The sequence below is a fragment of the Impatiens glandulifera genome, chromosome 4 (genome assembly GCF_907164915.1).
Source record: "Impatiens glandulifera chromosome 4, dImpGla2.1, whole genome shotgun sequence".
Classification (NCBI taxonomy): domain Eukaryota; kingdom Viridiplantae; phylum Streptophyta; class Magnoliopsida; order Ericales; family Balsaminaceae; genus Impatiens; species Impatiens glandulifera.
The window spans coordinates 49,622,053-49,637,004 of record NC_061865.1 but is presented as its reverse complement, the minus strand read 5'-3'; the positions used below and the strand labels follow the sequence as shown (position 1 = coordinate 49,637,004).

The 14,952-nt window shown below is 29.2% G+C and overlaps 1 protein-coding gene across 1 annotated transcript; it reads left to right on the top strand.

The window, feature by feature from the left end:
• Positions 1-10,932: 10,932 nt before the first annotated feature.
• LOC124934454 (protein NRT1/ PTR FAMILY 4.7-like) lies at positions 10,933-14,558 on the top strand. The gene is made up of 5 exons (XM_047474992.1): positions 10,933-10,954; positions 11,031-11,133; positions 11,277-11,494; positions 12,275-12,676; positions 13,368-14,558. Exons 1-5 carry the CDS (start codon positions 10,952-10,954, stop codon positions 14,322-14,324), a joined length of 1,683 nt encoding a protein of 560 aa, XP_047330948.1. The 5' UTR covers positions 10,933-10,951; the 3' UTR covers positions 14,325-14,558.
• The last annotated feature ends 394 nt before the right edge of the window (positions 14,559-14,952 follow it).

The window sequence follows — 14,952 nt, the reverse complement described above, 5'->3', positions numbered from 1 at the left end:
CGTGTAAAAAAAATTCAATCATCCACACTTTTTTCCTGCATGCTTAAATGAAGAGATCACTAGTAAATGAAAACTTTTCATATACTTCAAATTTTTCATTTTAGTCTTCCAGATATTATAATTAGAGTCATTCAAGCTAATCATTCTAGATGTGTTATGCTTCATCCTTATACTCAAATAAAACAAAACTTTAATACCACTTTGGTAGGAAAATATATTCTTCAAAACATAACATTTTCCCAAGTAATTGAGTATAAGAGATGAACAAAACATAAGGAAATTGAAACCACAATGAAAGACAAGTTTTAGCTTGGAAAAACCTCTCTTCAAATCGAGAGTAAAAATTACGGGACCTGAACAAGTAATTTAATAATTCACTATCATCAACAAGGTTACATATAAGGGTTCACTCTAGATATAACCAAACTATAATCTATTCAATTGCATCAAGATCACACAATAATTGGCAAAAAAACAACAAAGAGCATAAATAGTAAGATCAACCATCCTTATTAATTGTACAATTCTGGTTTCTCTTGGATTGAAGTAGATGCTTTAAAAAACAGATCTTTATCGTTTAGAACTTAGCTCCATAAATAACTAACAAAGTGTCAACGTTTGAAGTCGATCAAACGGTGCAAACTCTAACAAACGAAAATATTTTCATGCTGCTACCTTAAACCCCTAAATCTGTATTTTCTCTACTCTCACTCTTATTGTTCTGTAAAACTCACTGAAAACCTAGATTAAAAATAATATCCTTTCACATTATATAATTTAAGCCTAAATAAAGCACACATCAAGTTAGGTCTCTCCAATTAAGAGGACAAAACTCAACAACAATTAGGTCAGAGCGCACATTTGGTGTCTCAAAAGATGCATCACTCGGGATGGGCTTCAATTGAGTCAATGTCCTAGTTATTTAGTTGCGACAATAAATATTAATGTCGGACTAGAAAGGAGCGTTGAAATTGTCATCACCGGAAGGTAGAGATGTCAATGAATTGAAGAGGACTAAGGACATTTGGTAGAAGCTGTGTTCAGGGACGGACCTAGGATTCGGAAGTGGGGTGGGCTTAAAAAATAATTAGAGTGGGCTTAAGTAAATATATAATGATGAAATTTTGGATAAAACGAGTGAATAAATGTAAGTTTTCTTATTTTTTAATAATAATATAAACAAAACAGTGAATTATATTGAATTTGTTTAAAATATATAGGGTAATTTCACATATTTACAATAAAATAATATTATTTATTTTAATTTTTTCGGGGTGGGCTGAAAAATTCGTCCCAGGTTGCGTTGTTCGATATTTTAGGTGTTTTAAGTGGATTTTTATCAAATCTTTACACATAATTTTATAATCTTTATGTTTAACTGATAAGATTATTATTAATGTACATTTCTGACTTGATGATATCGATAGAAAAGAGAGCAACACGGTATCATCTTACATTCGACTGTTAGGACGAATCGACAAGGGAGAAGCAATCAAATTGCTTGTTGAAAATATGGATGATACTTCACAATAGTTTTGTGTAAAGTATTTTTTTACCTAACAACTATTCAAAAAGTAATTATGTTCTCTCTGTCAAGAACTTAAAAAAAAAATTAGAAAAAAAATGGAATAATGAATTAAGTATGTAGTCCGTAAACACACTTAACCATTAATCAGACGCAGCTTTATCGTCTGACGGACTTAAACCTATGAACTTGGGGTTAGTATCATCTTTTATTACCACTAGACTAGAAGAGTGGATACAAAAATTATCTTCGTATATCTTCTCTCTTTTCTTTTTTTTTTTCTTTTTTTATCTATTATATTAATAAGCTATTGAATATTTAAGTAGAGAAAATTCACAAAATTATAATTCATACTTTAATTAACCTTTTGATTATATATTATTTTATTTCATAAATAAATAATATATTTTTTAAAATCTTGACTCCATAATTAACAAATTTAATTATTTTTATTTTATTTCATAAATAATATTTTTAAATTTTAATTTTATAATTAAACCATTTAAATATATATTATTTTATTTTATAAATTAATATTATTATTTATTATTAATAAAATCTAATATATTAATAATCAATCATTATTTTCTTTGAAGTAATCCGTCAACACTTAGTGTGTTATCTCATAGAACTAAGGTTGGCAATTTGAAACCACCCTGCGGTAATCGAACTTATTTGTCTCGTTTGGACTATTTTTCCCCGAAACCGAACTAGGATGGTATTTGTGTCCCCCACTTCGACCCACCCCGAACTCACCCCAATTATACCCCAAGTACTATAAACACAATTAAATATATAAAATTATCAATATATTTATTTATTTATTATATCTTATAAGAGTTGTAAGTTTATGTATTTATAATAATATAAAATTTCAATATATTACAATATATATAAATAAAAATGGGGCGTGAATGGTAAATGCATTCTCCGCCTCATTGTCATCCCTACATAGAACCCAATTATAATAGTTATAGATTTTACCCTATTAATTGTAGTGGTCTTCTAGCAAGTAATCATATTATATTATCTTCATTATTTATCCTATATAAGTTTAGTCATTACACGTTAAATTAAATGACACAATTCTCTCATGCACCACATCACCCTCAAATAATGGAGGAGGGTAATGGCGAACCATTCTAGAATTTATCAAAACATAATTAGCGTAAAAAAGAAATGGTCACCTAGAAAAATTATTGTCGACCAAATCTGTTGACAACCGAGATAAATATTTTCTAAAGAATACAACTCATTGTCTATTCATTCCAAAATGTAAATTATATATACAAGGTTATAACATTGAGATCTATTAATCTAATCAATAATATAGCCACTAATTTAAAGATATCCAATATATTAATTAGGACAACCATATATCGAAAAACTCAAGATAACTATTAATTAATTACATTTATTACACCCCGCAATCGAAATAGGTGGGCGATGTATGTTAAGATTTGATCGAATTTCTTCAAAAAGAACTCTTGAAAGCCCCTTTGTGAAGATAACTGTAAGTTGAAAGTGATATGGGACGTGAAGAACTCGAACATGACCGTGTGAGACTTTCTCGCGAACAAAGTAAATGTCCATCTTAATGTGCTTGGTCCGTTGGTGCTGAACGAGACTACTGGTGAGGTAAATCGTAATAATATTATCACAATTAAACTAAATTATTTATGTTAAATATAATACAGAATTATTAATATTTTTAATATAAAATAAAATATAACAAGCTAAATAAAAAAAATAAGAACATTAATTATTTTTTCACCTAAGGCCCCAATTTTCAGAGTCGATCATGTGCACATCATCAAATAAAATAATTTACACATTAATTAATGTAATGTGTATTTATATTTTATTTATTACACTAAATTAATAATTACACAAATTATAGAGGAGGACCATAAGAGAAAGGTGTCTGTCAATATAGCAGCATGTTTAAATGAAGAAGGACCTATTGCTTGGAAAGATGAAGTCGATTAATGGATAACCCGGATTACTAGGACTAGGAAACTAGTTACAGTTAAAACGTTGTCTCAAAATAAAATCGAGACGCTCTCCAGGAATACATTGATCAAGTCTAGCGCATTAAAAGACAGAGCGGCTCAATAAAATACATGCTTAAAGAGAAGCTTACAAGCTTTGCGACGTTAACTATGCCTAAAATGTAGCCAGAAGACGGTTGGTACAAAAAAGATTATCGTTGGTGTTCTAATCTCTCAATTTACATTGTCGCAATTGATGTCTAAACATGTGAGGTTCATTTTCAGAAACTAATTAGTGGTTTTTTATTTAGTCAGCAATTTTAATTCTTTGATGTTTCTATAGCTTTGATAATTTATAATAAAATATGTCATAACTTATACTAAATTATTATTTAGTTTTTCATTAGATTGGAATCTTCACATTAATGTAAATAATATATAAAAAAATATTCCAATGGTTTATTTTAATTCAAGAAAACTTTGATTTCAAGCAAACAAAACTCAAATCAATGGATTATCAATTGTTATTTCAATTTGATACTACAAACAAATATGTGAACCATAAGTGGAGGGACATCTCTATCACATTAACTTTTCAATAAATAAAAACAATGGATATTTTTTAAGTATTTATTTTAGATTTTGAAGACAAGAACAAAAATATTTTAAAAATAAAATGAACAGTCATGGTCACATTAACTATATATCCCAAGGTTGTGTGTGAAGTGTATGTATAATTATGGTCGGCAATTACTAGTGTATGGGCGGTAGGATAACGTATCAAATTAAAGAATACCAAATTTAAAGAGATTTTAATGATGGGCCTAGCTAAAATAATAATTTCCGTACAAAAGGGAAAAATATATAAAAAAAATTAAAATAAACTATTTGTTAGAAAGATATTTCATATTTTTAAGCTTTTGAACAAGTGATCATTTTATATAAATGGTTCAAAATATCAACAAAAATACAACATCAATAAATACCCACAATTTATCAATTTTAATTTCATGTAACAAATAAATATAAATACACAAAGTGTGTAAATTATTTAAATGGTAACTTTTATAGTAACTTAATTTTTGTTTAATATCATGTTATAACGTAAATGGCAAACTTCAAAAAAAAAAAAAAAAACTGAAATTTTAAAAATAATTATTAAATTTACAACTTTCTAACCTTAAATTTGAACCTCCTTTTGTAATTTTAGTCATACAACATTTTTAGCAACTTTAAATCTGAACTTGTAATTACAAACAAGATTTAACTTTTCTATACAATTTAAAATAATTAATTAAATTATCACAGCTTAACATATCTAGTAACTATACAATCAAAATTAATAAAAACAAGTTAGAAAAAAGAGTTAAGAATAGTTTGCAATTCCTTCCATATCTATTTAAATTAAATTGAATTTCAAATCATGTTAGAATAAATTCACCATAAAAATTACATGATCTTAAAAACAAAAATTCACTATAATGTGACAAAGTTCAACAAAAAAAAAAAAAAAAAAAGTCTACCAAGATATTACATTGGTAAGAGTCGACTTAAGAGATAAAATGTCAAGGATTCGGGCATAACTATGAGGTGTAATACTAATTCTCCTTTAATTCCTAATAAAAGATTAAACTAAATAAGTTAAGGGTGTGTTTGATGAGGAGAATTGGAATTGGAATTGGTATTGGAATTCTAATTCCAATTCCATGAGAATTGGCATTGAATCACAATTCAATTCCTATGTTTGGAAAAATTATAGAATTGTAATTTTATTTCAATTCCTATGTTTGGAAAAATGATAGAATTGTAATTCAATTCTAATTTCTATATTTGTAAAATAAAATATCGGTTCAAAATATTAACTTTTTAAATATGTTTTTACGTTTTTGGCACGTTAAATACGTTTTGACATGTTTAACACGTTTTTAACATGTTTAACACATTTTTACACATTTTGAGCACGTTCAAACACGTTTTTGACATGCTTAACACGTTTTTGACATGTTTAACACATTTTTACACGTTTTTGGCACGTTCAAACACATTTTTGACATGTTTAACACATTTTCACACTTAAAACACATTTTCACACGTTTAACATGTTTTTCACGTTTTTGGTATGTTTAACACGTTTCTGACATTTTTAATACGTTTAACATGTTTTTCACACGTTTTAACAAGTTTAACACGTTTTGGCACGTTTTAACATGTTTAATACGTTTTTCACACGTTTAAAATATTTTTCACGTTTCCACACGTTTAACACGTTTTTGGCATGTCTAACACGTTTTACACAATTTTGACACGTTTAACACGTTTTTTCCCGTTTTGGCACATATAACATGTTTTACACACATTTTTCACGTTTATCACGTTTTTCACACGATAAAACATGTTTTTCACGTTTTCACATGTTTTAACACATTTTCATGTTTTCCACACATTTTCACGTTTTCACACGTTTTTCACGTTTTCCACACGTTTTCACATGTTTTCACGTTTTTCACACGTTTTAACAAGTTTAACACGTTTTGGCACATTTTTAACATGTTTAATAGGTTTTTCACACGTTTAACATGTTTTTCATGTTTTTCACACGTTTAACACGTTTTTAGCATGTCTAACACGTTTTACACATTTTTGACACGTTTAACATGTTTTTTCACATTTCGGCACATTTAACACGTTTTCACACATTTTCCACATGTTTAACACGTTTTCACACGTTTTTCACATTTAACACGTTTAACATGTTTTTCACGTTTTTGGCACGTTAAACACATTTTTGGCATGTCTAACACGTTTTTCACACGTTTTACACATTTTGACAAGTTTAACATGTTTTCACGTTTTGGAAAGTTTAACACGTTTTTCACACGTTTTCAGGTTTTTCATACGTTTTAACACGTTTTTCACATTTTCACACATTCTAATACATTTTTCACATTTTTAACACGTTTTTCATGTTTTTGACACATTAAACATGTTTTTGACATTTTTAATACGTTTAACATATTTTTCACACGTTTTGATAGGTTTAAAATGTGTTAAACATGTCAAAAACGTAAAAATGTGTTTAATGTATCAAAAATGTGTTAAACATGCCAAATAAGTGAAAACTTGTTAAACGTGCCAAAACGTGAAAAACATGTTAAACGTGTTAAAAACATGTTAAATGTGTTAAAAATGTGTCAAACGTTTCAAAAACATAAAAAACATTTGAAACGTGTCAACAACGTGTTAAATGTGTTTAATGTGTTAAAAACATTTTAAACGTGTTAAAAACATGAAATTATATCAAAACGTGTTAAACGTTCCAAATATGTGAAAAACTTGTTAAACGTGTCAAAACGTGAGAAACGTGTTAAACGTGTTAAAAATGAGGTAAATGTGTCAAAAACGTAAAAAAAAAGTGTTAAACGTGTTAAAAACGTGAAAACGTTTTAAACGTGTCAAAAACGTAAAAAAATGTATTAACCGGTCAAAAACGTGAAAACATGTTAAACGTGTCAAAATGAGGTAATGTGTCAAAATCGTAAAAAAATGTGTTAAATGTGTCAAAAACGTGTTAAACGTTCCAAACATGTGAAATACTTGTTAAACGTGCCAAAACGTAATAAACGTGTTAAACGTGTCAAGGACGTGAAAAATGTGTTAAATATGTCAAAAACATGTTAAACGTGTCAAGAACGTGTTAAATGTGTCAAAACGTGTTAAACGTGTCAAAAACGTGCCAAAACGTTTTAAACGTGTAAAAAAACGTGTTAAACGTGTTAAACGTGTCAAGGACGTGTTAAATGTGTCGAGGACGTGTTAAACGTGTCAAGGACGTGAAAAACGTGTTAAATGTATCAAAAACGTGTTAAATGTGTCAAAGACGTGAAAAACGTGTTAAATGTGTCAAAACATGTTAAACGTGCCAAAAACGTGTTATACGTGCCAAAAACGTGTTAAATGTGTCAAAAACGTGTTAAACGTGTCAAGGACGTGAAAAACGTGTTAAATGTGTAAAAAACGTGTTAAACGTGTAAAAAACGTGTTAAACGTGCCAAAAACGTGTTAAACGTGTCAAAAACGTGTAAAAACGAGAAAATCATGTTAAACGTGTCAAAAACGTGTTAAACGTGTCAAGAACGTGAAAAACGTGTTAAATGTGTAAAAAACGTGTTAAACGTGTAAAAAACGTGTTAAACGTGCCAAAAACGTGTTAAACGTGTTAAAAACGAGAAAATCATGTTAAACGTGTCAAAAACGTGTTAAACGTGTCAAGGACGTGAAAAACGTGTTAAATGTGTCAAAAACGTGTTAAACGTGTAAAGAACGTGAAAAACGTGTTAAATGTGTCAAAACGTGTTAAACATGTCAAAAACGTGCCAAAAACGTTTTAAACGTGTAAAAAACGTGTTAAACGTGTTAAAAACGTGAAAATCATGTTAAACGTGTCGAGGACGTGTTAAACGTGTCGAGAACGTGTTAAACGTGTCAAGGACATGAAAAACGTGTTAAATATGTCAAAAATGTGTTAAACGTGTCGAGGACGTGAAAAACATGTTAAATGTGTCGAAACGTGTTAAACGTGTCAAAACGTGTCAAAAACGTGTTAAATGTGCCAAAACGTGTTAAACGTGTCAAAAACGTGTTAAATGTGTTAAAAACGTGAAAATCATGTTAAACGTGTCAAAACGTGTTAAACATGTCAATGACGTAAAAACGTGTTAAATGTGTCAAAAACGTGTTAAACGTGTCAAAATATGAAAATATGTTACATGTGTGAAAAACGTGTTAAACGTGTTAAAAACGTGTTAAACGTGTTTAAAACGATGTGTGAAAAACGTGTTTAAAATGTCAAAAACATGATAAACATGTTAATTTTGAATTACAATTCCGACCTAAAAATATTGGAATTGAGAACTATCAAATTATACTATATTGAATTCTATTAGAATTCTAATTATAATTCCAATTCTTAATATTAAAGTGTCTAACAAACATAATAATCCAATTTCAATTTCAATGCCGATTTCAGGGTTATCAAACACACTCTAAAAGAAAATAACCTCAAAATTTTAACAAAAGAAAGAAACACATCACATTGCAACATAGTGTAAAAACTATAATCAATATTAATGTTAGCCTTCTAAATGTTGAAATCCTTTTTTCCTTCTTGAGAGATTCATAGTTCAAATTACTATGAAGTTCATTTTACATCCGAGAAGCATTTTTTTATTATATATATATATATATATATATATATATAGCAAGTTAACCAAACAGGTCCTACGCACACATCCATTGATGGGAGTGATCAATATTCACTTTCTTCTACCTAATGCATTGCCTACCCCATTAATTAAACTAGCTCATCAACTTGCATGTAAAGCTCAATTTCAATTATATTTATTTTAATATAAATTATTTTATTTTCAATCAATGGATAAGTACTGTTATGTTGGCATCAATAGGATAGTAAGTTTTTTTATTTGATTGTCACGCTTCTCATTTTAGTTGATTTAATGTTGCTAAATATATTTTTAATGAAACGAAACTTAGTTATTTTTCAGAAAAGAAAATATAGGTTAAATAGTGTATTTATTTATTTCTATTTTTTTAAGTGATTATATTTTAATTTATTTAATGTTGAATAAACAATGCTAATAAATATACAAACAATTTTTGTTCTATTTTTTATATAAATGCAATAGATGAGTGACATTAATCCGGCATTAATGTAATAGATGAGTGATAAAAGGGAAGAAATTTGGGAGAGGAAATAGATGAGTAAATGACGTGTCACCACATTATTGGAAGATAGATAAATGATTAGGGGAGAGAAGATTATAAAGAAATTTTTTATTTTTTCAGCGAACTAGATTTACGCCGTTATTCTGTTTAAAATTCTTTCTACCAATAATTTCTCTAATTCAATAATTGAATAACTATGGAATAGACCAATCAAATAAAATTAGAAGAAAAAAACAAAGATACAATGTGAGACATCGTTCCACCATGTCATTGTTCCTAAATAATTCGGATCAACTTGAGTTAGATTTTCTTAACAAATATTTAGTACTCTTGTTTGTTTGTTATTATAATTGACCTTAGTTTAAAATGTTTGTTTTTACACTTTATGAAAATGGCTTAATTTGATTTGTATTTGTGACTATGTTGGTCTATGGTACCTATTATTTTCACTGGTCATGATTTAATAAAAAAATTGTCTCACATTTTAAATTAAGGTTTTGTGGAGTTCAAATTAATTTCTACTATATATTGCAACCACCCATTTATTAATAAAATATTTTAGATTAAAAAATTACTTTGTCTAGGTTCATCAGATTTGATTTTACCAATTACAACCATGATTATAGGTAACTCGTTAACAATATATAGAGAAAAGGAAAAATAGAAAGAATGGATTGAAGCTTCGTAGGTCTGTTTTCACTTTCTTTATTTGGTCAATTTGAACTCAACGAAACAAATGTATTTATCGGAGAGGTGTGTGACAAAAGCTTTAGCGCTAATTGAGCTAAAGCGAAGGAAACGACTAATGAACACCTTACCACGCACGGAATCATGTGTTGCATTTCTTTGAAATTCTTATAAGTTTATAAAGTTTTTTTTTTTTTAGAACGATGAGTTTTGCTGCTCCATTGGAGTGTGACTAATACTCATGAGTTAAGCACATAACCCGCAAACACATTTAATCAAGTGCAGAATTTGTCGTATGACGGACTCGAATCCAAGACGGCCTGGGAATATTCACGGATGAGTTTATAAAGCTTTTTATCTTCAATATGGAGTGTTAAACTGTTAATTAATGAAATGTTTTTTACTTTTACTAAAAGAAACATCTAGTGGCTCATCTTATTACTTGGGACCAGTCTTGGTCTTAGTTGTAGGCTACTATCAGGTTGTGTTCCCTAAAGTATTTCAAAATTAAATCATAAGGAAAAAAATAATAATAAATGAATGAATTTTTCTTATAAAATAAAATGGCGTAGAGATCACGCCAATCTCTCACGTTGCTTTCACCACATTAAGAACATACTTTAAAGCTTGTTTGATGATAGATTTTTTTACGGTTTTTTCTGTTTTTTTTTTTTACGGTTTTTTCTGTTTTTTTTTTTTTTTCGATTTTTATGATTTTTTTTGAAATTTTTTCTCTATCGCACTACTATACTTTTAATTGTCAAATCATTTAATTTATCAATTAAAATATTATTAATAAACAATTTTTTAGAAAAAAAAAACTCTAAAAAATCCTAAAATTCGGAATATCAATTGGTGCTAAAATATCGATGGGATATATCCCGTCCTTATCAGGAGACTCTAGACATTTCTATTCATGTCTAAATTCTAATGTCCATTACTCCACTATATATACAATAACACAATCCCACAAAATTATCAATCCAACTGCAAAAAAATAAATTAAATGGTTATATATCATGGCTCTCTTTTTTTCAATATTTTCTATTAATTGATTTGTGCTAACTATTTTGAATGGCTGGCAGGCTGTAGATACATCATCAGAGATATTGAGATACGTAAATTGGAAGAATGAACCGGCTGTGCCAGACCGGCATGGTGGCATCTTAGCTGCCTCATTTGTCCTAGGTTAGTAGTACTATATAACAAAAGTTTTATTTTTTTTCAAATAATCCTACATCAAATATAACAAGCTCTTATATAATCAGTTGGGCTAGCTATTTATGTTATGGTTGATTTGTATTAATTTCATGATGATGATGATGATCTAGTTGTGGAGGTGCTCGAGAACTTGGCTTACTTAGCAAATGCGAGCAATCTTGTTCTATATTTGACCAGATTTATGGGATTTTCTCCATCGGGCGCTGCCAATACAGTCACCAACTTCATGGGCACCGCCTTCATTTTAGCTCTACTTGGCGGTTTTTTATGTGACGCTTTCTTCACTAGCTATTACATCTACCTCGCAAGCGCTGTAATTGAATTTCTCGTAAGTAAATAATTCATCCTTAAACATAATAACTTGTGGTTAATTTCTCATGTCATACTATTTTGTCTTAAAAAAAACATAAGAAAAAATGGTAATTCAATTCATTTATTATTTGACAATACATTCAACTTATAAATAAATTAAGCAATTTAATGAGGTGCTCAAATAACTTATAGTGTTCATTAAAATAACCAAAATTATAAATAATATAACAAAATGAAATACAAGTTAATTGGTCCAAATGTTCTCGAGAAGAGCAACAATTCACCAAATGAATCAACGAGTTTCACGATCCATAATATCTGCTATTATCATATTTTCATATTAACGACACTGTAAATGATCATTAACAACATACTTTAATTGTTAAATATTCTCTAATATTATTTTTAGCGAAATAGTGCATAAGAACATAATATTCGATAAATAATCATCTTTTTAATTAATATTGTTAATATATAATTATCTTTATGAAAAAGTTATATATACCTCTTAAAATAAAATAGTAAATATATACAATTTAAATAATAAAAATTATTAAAAACTATTCACACGATATTATTCAACTATTGGGATGAAAAGTTGAATTATTGATGAAAAAACGTAAATGATATTATTATTTAATAAAAAATAAATTATTTACAACAGATATAATATAAGGTATTGTAATATTTTGGTTATAAGTATAGTAAGTTATTTCAATAATCAATTAATTATTTAAATAACTTTTTGAGACAGAAAGTTCTAACCAAAATTGACTAACAAAAACCTGATTTTCAGGGTCTGCTAATACTCACGGTTCAAGCTCATGCGCCATCTCTCCGACCATCATCCGGTTTGGAAAAACATACTCTGCTTTTCGGAGGCTTATATCTAGTGGCCCTCGGAGTTGGCGGCATAAAAGGTTCGCTTCCACCTCATGGAGCCGAACAATTTGATGAGAACACTACCAAAGGGAGAAAACAACGTTCAACTTTTTTCAACTACTACATATTCTCCCTTGCATGTGGGGCTCTCATCGCGGTCACTTTCGTTGTATGGATTGAAGACAATAAAGGTTGGCAATGGGGCTTCGGCATAGCCACTGCATCGATACTTATCTCCATTCCGGTTTTTCTTCTTGGCTCGCCGTTGTATAAGATTAAAAAACCATCCGGAAGCCCTATCACAACCATCGTTAAGGTATATATATTTTTGGTTTAGAAAAAGTTTATAGAATGATAACAAAATAACTTATTAATTGCCAACATATATAAGAGAGGAAACACTTGTACACTTATTGTCTTATGATTTAAAAATTCACTTGTAAAAAAAAGAGTTAATACAAACGAAAATTTTCAACCAAGGAAAAAGTGGTTGGTATTGAATGTGAAATAACAACCGCAAAAAATCTGTGTTTATGAATGTCAACTAACTTCTGCTAGTTTTATGTTCAATATTTTCGGTTGGTATTGACAAAAACAAATTTTATTAGTAATTTTTTTTTTTTTAAATTACAGAGAACTAACATGACATCTCGCCATTATGATTCCGTTTCAACTCAAAACGTTTTTCCAATAAATAAAACATTTATATTAGTGTTAATATTAAATTAATTAAGAGATGGGTATTGGAACTGCCTTTTATATTCTTCCATATAACAATTTACATAATAATTTTAACAATAAAAGACTAATAGCATAAATTTAGGAATAAAAACAATTTGACCCGGAAAGATAAATAATTAAATGATTTTATAAATTCCGTAATAGTTGAAATTTTATATTTTATTTATCTTTCTTTCTATGTATATCATTTGTAGCATACTATGAATGATAGAGTTTATTAAGTGAAACTCAATATATTTTCGTCTCATTTTCATTTACTCCGACAGGTTTTGTTTGCTGCGATTTACAACTCTTGTAGATCAAGAAAAGCGAGCAAGGCAGTTGTGAACATGTCATTTACGAGTCCATCCCTCGAGACCGAAACCAACAACGACGAGACTTCATCACGACATCTAAAAATCCTTACAAGAGCTATGGAAAACCAACACCAACATTCTTTGATCTCTTGCACACTAAAAGAAGTCGAGGAAGTAAGCATAGTTCTCAAAATCCTCCCCATTTTCATGTCAACCATCATGCTCAATTGTTGTCTAGCTCAACTCTCCACCTTCTCAATCCAACAAGCAAGCACCATGAACACAATGATTGGTTCCTTCAAAGTCCCACCGGCTTCTCTCCCCATATTCCCCGTGATCTTCATCATGGCCCTCGCTCCCATCTACAACCACGTGATAGTTCCTCTTTCGAGAAAACTTACCAAAACCGAAACGGGCATTACTCATTTACAAAGAATTGGAACCGGTTTATTCCTTTCCATCATGGCCATGGCTATCGCGGCTCGAGTGGAGATGAAGAGAAAAAGGGTGGCGGAAACATCCGACACTAAAACTCCTCTTCCAATAACATTCCTTTGGATTTCACTTCAATACTTGTTCCTTGGATCGGCTGATCTATTTAGCTTGGCTGGAATGATGGAGTTTTTCTTCACCGAGGCTCCTTTTAGCATGAGATCTTTAGCCACGTCTCTATCATGGGCATCATTGGCTATGGGTTACTATTTGAGCTCGGCCCTTGTTTCGGCAGTCAATGGAGTAACTTCTTGGCTTGAAGGAAGTGATTTGAATCATTATCATCTTGAGAGGTTTTATTGGTTGATGTGCATATTAAGTGTGTTGAATTTCTTCCATTATCTTCTTTGGGCGTGCCGATATAAATATAGATTATCCAGCTCGATCAACACTAAACCTTCAATGGAACCCATAATAAGTATGACGACGCCGTAAACAAGCATGCATGCAGTATAAACATTATTTATTAAGCCACAATTAGAAGGTGTTATGAATGAATTAATTGATGATTAAATGATTCAATTAATTCTCTACTTGATTAAGCAATATGAAATGTATTTTTATTACAATTTTTTATTTTAATTTGGGTTTAATTAGTGATATGTATTCTCTATGATTATGTAGTAATGTAGACATGATTGTAATTAATGTATTATATAAGTATTGTACTAAAATGTATTTTTGATATTGTATTTATATGTATGGTGAAATTATTAATATAAGTAAGTGTAAATAATATTCACTATATCATAGAGGTTGAAAATACATTTTTTTATCACTCATATCTGAGTTGGTGATGTGTTTTATTCGATTTGACATTTTGTTTAGTCGAATCAGATTTTTCATTCCTAATTTTTATAATCCAAATAATATTCTCAACGGTTGATGGGTCTTTCGTTGCTCATACTCTCTGATTGTCTTGATGATCATTTTTCGAATTTATGTTTGTACCTTTTTTAATAGTAAAAGAGATGAACTTACCGGATTTTAAGTTATTTTTAGTTTTCCAATAAAAAGTGATTGAAACATATCTTTCAGTTGAAGGTCTTCTTATAGGTATCCT

Coding starts and splice junctions, on each gene's coding strand:
- LOC124934454 (XM_047474992.1), top strand. Junction 11,134..11,276: donor AGCTGCCTCATTTGTCCTAG/GTTAGTAGTACT, acceptor ATGATGATCTAG/TTGTGGAGGTGCTCGAGAAC. Junction 11,495..12,274: donor GCGCTGTAATTGAATTTCTC/GTAAGTAAATAA, acceptor CCTGATTTTCAG/GGTCTGCTAATACTCACGGT.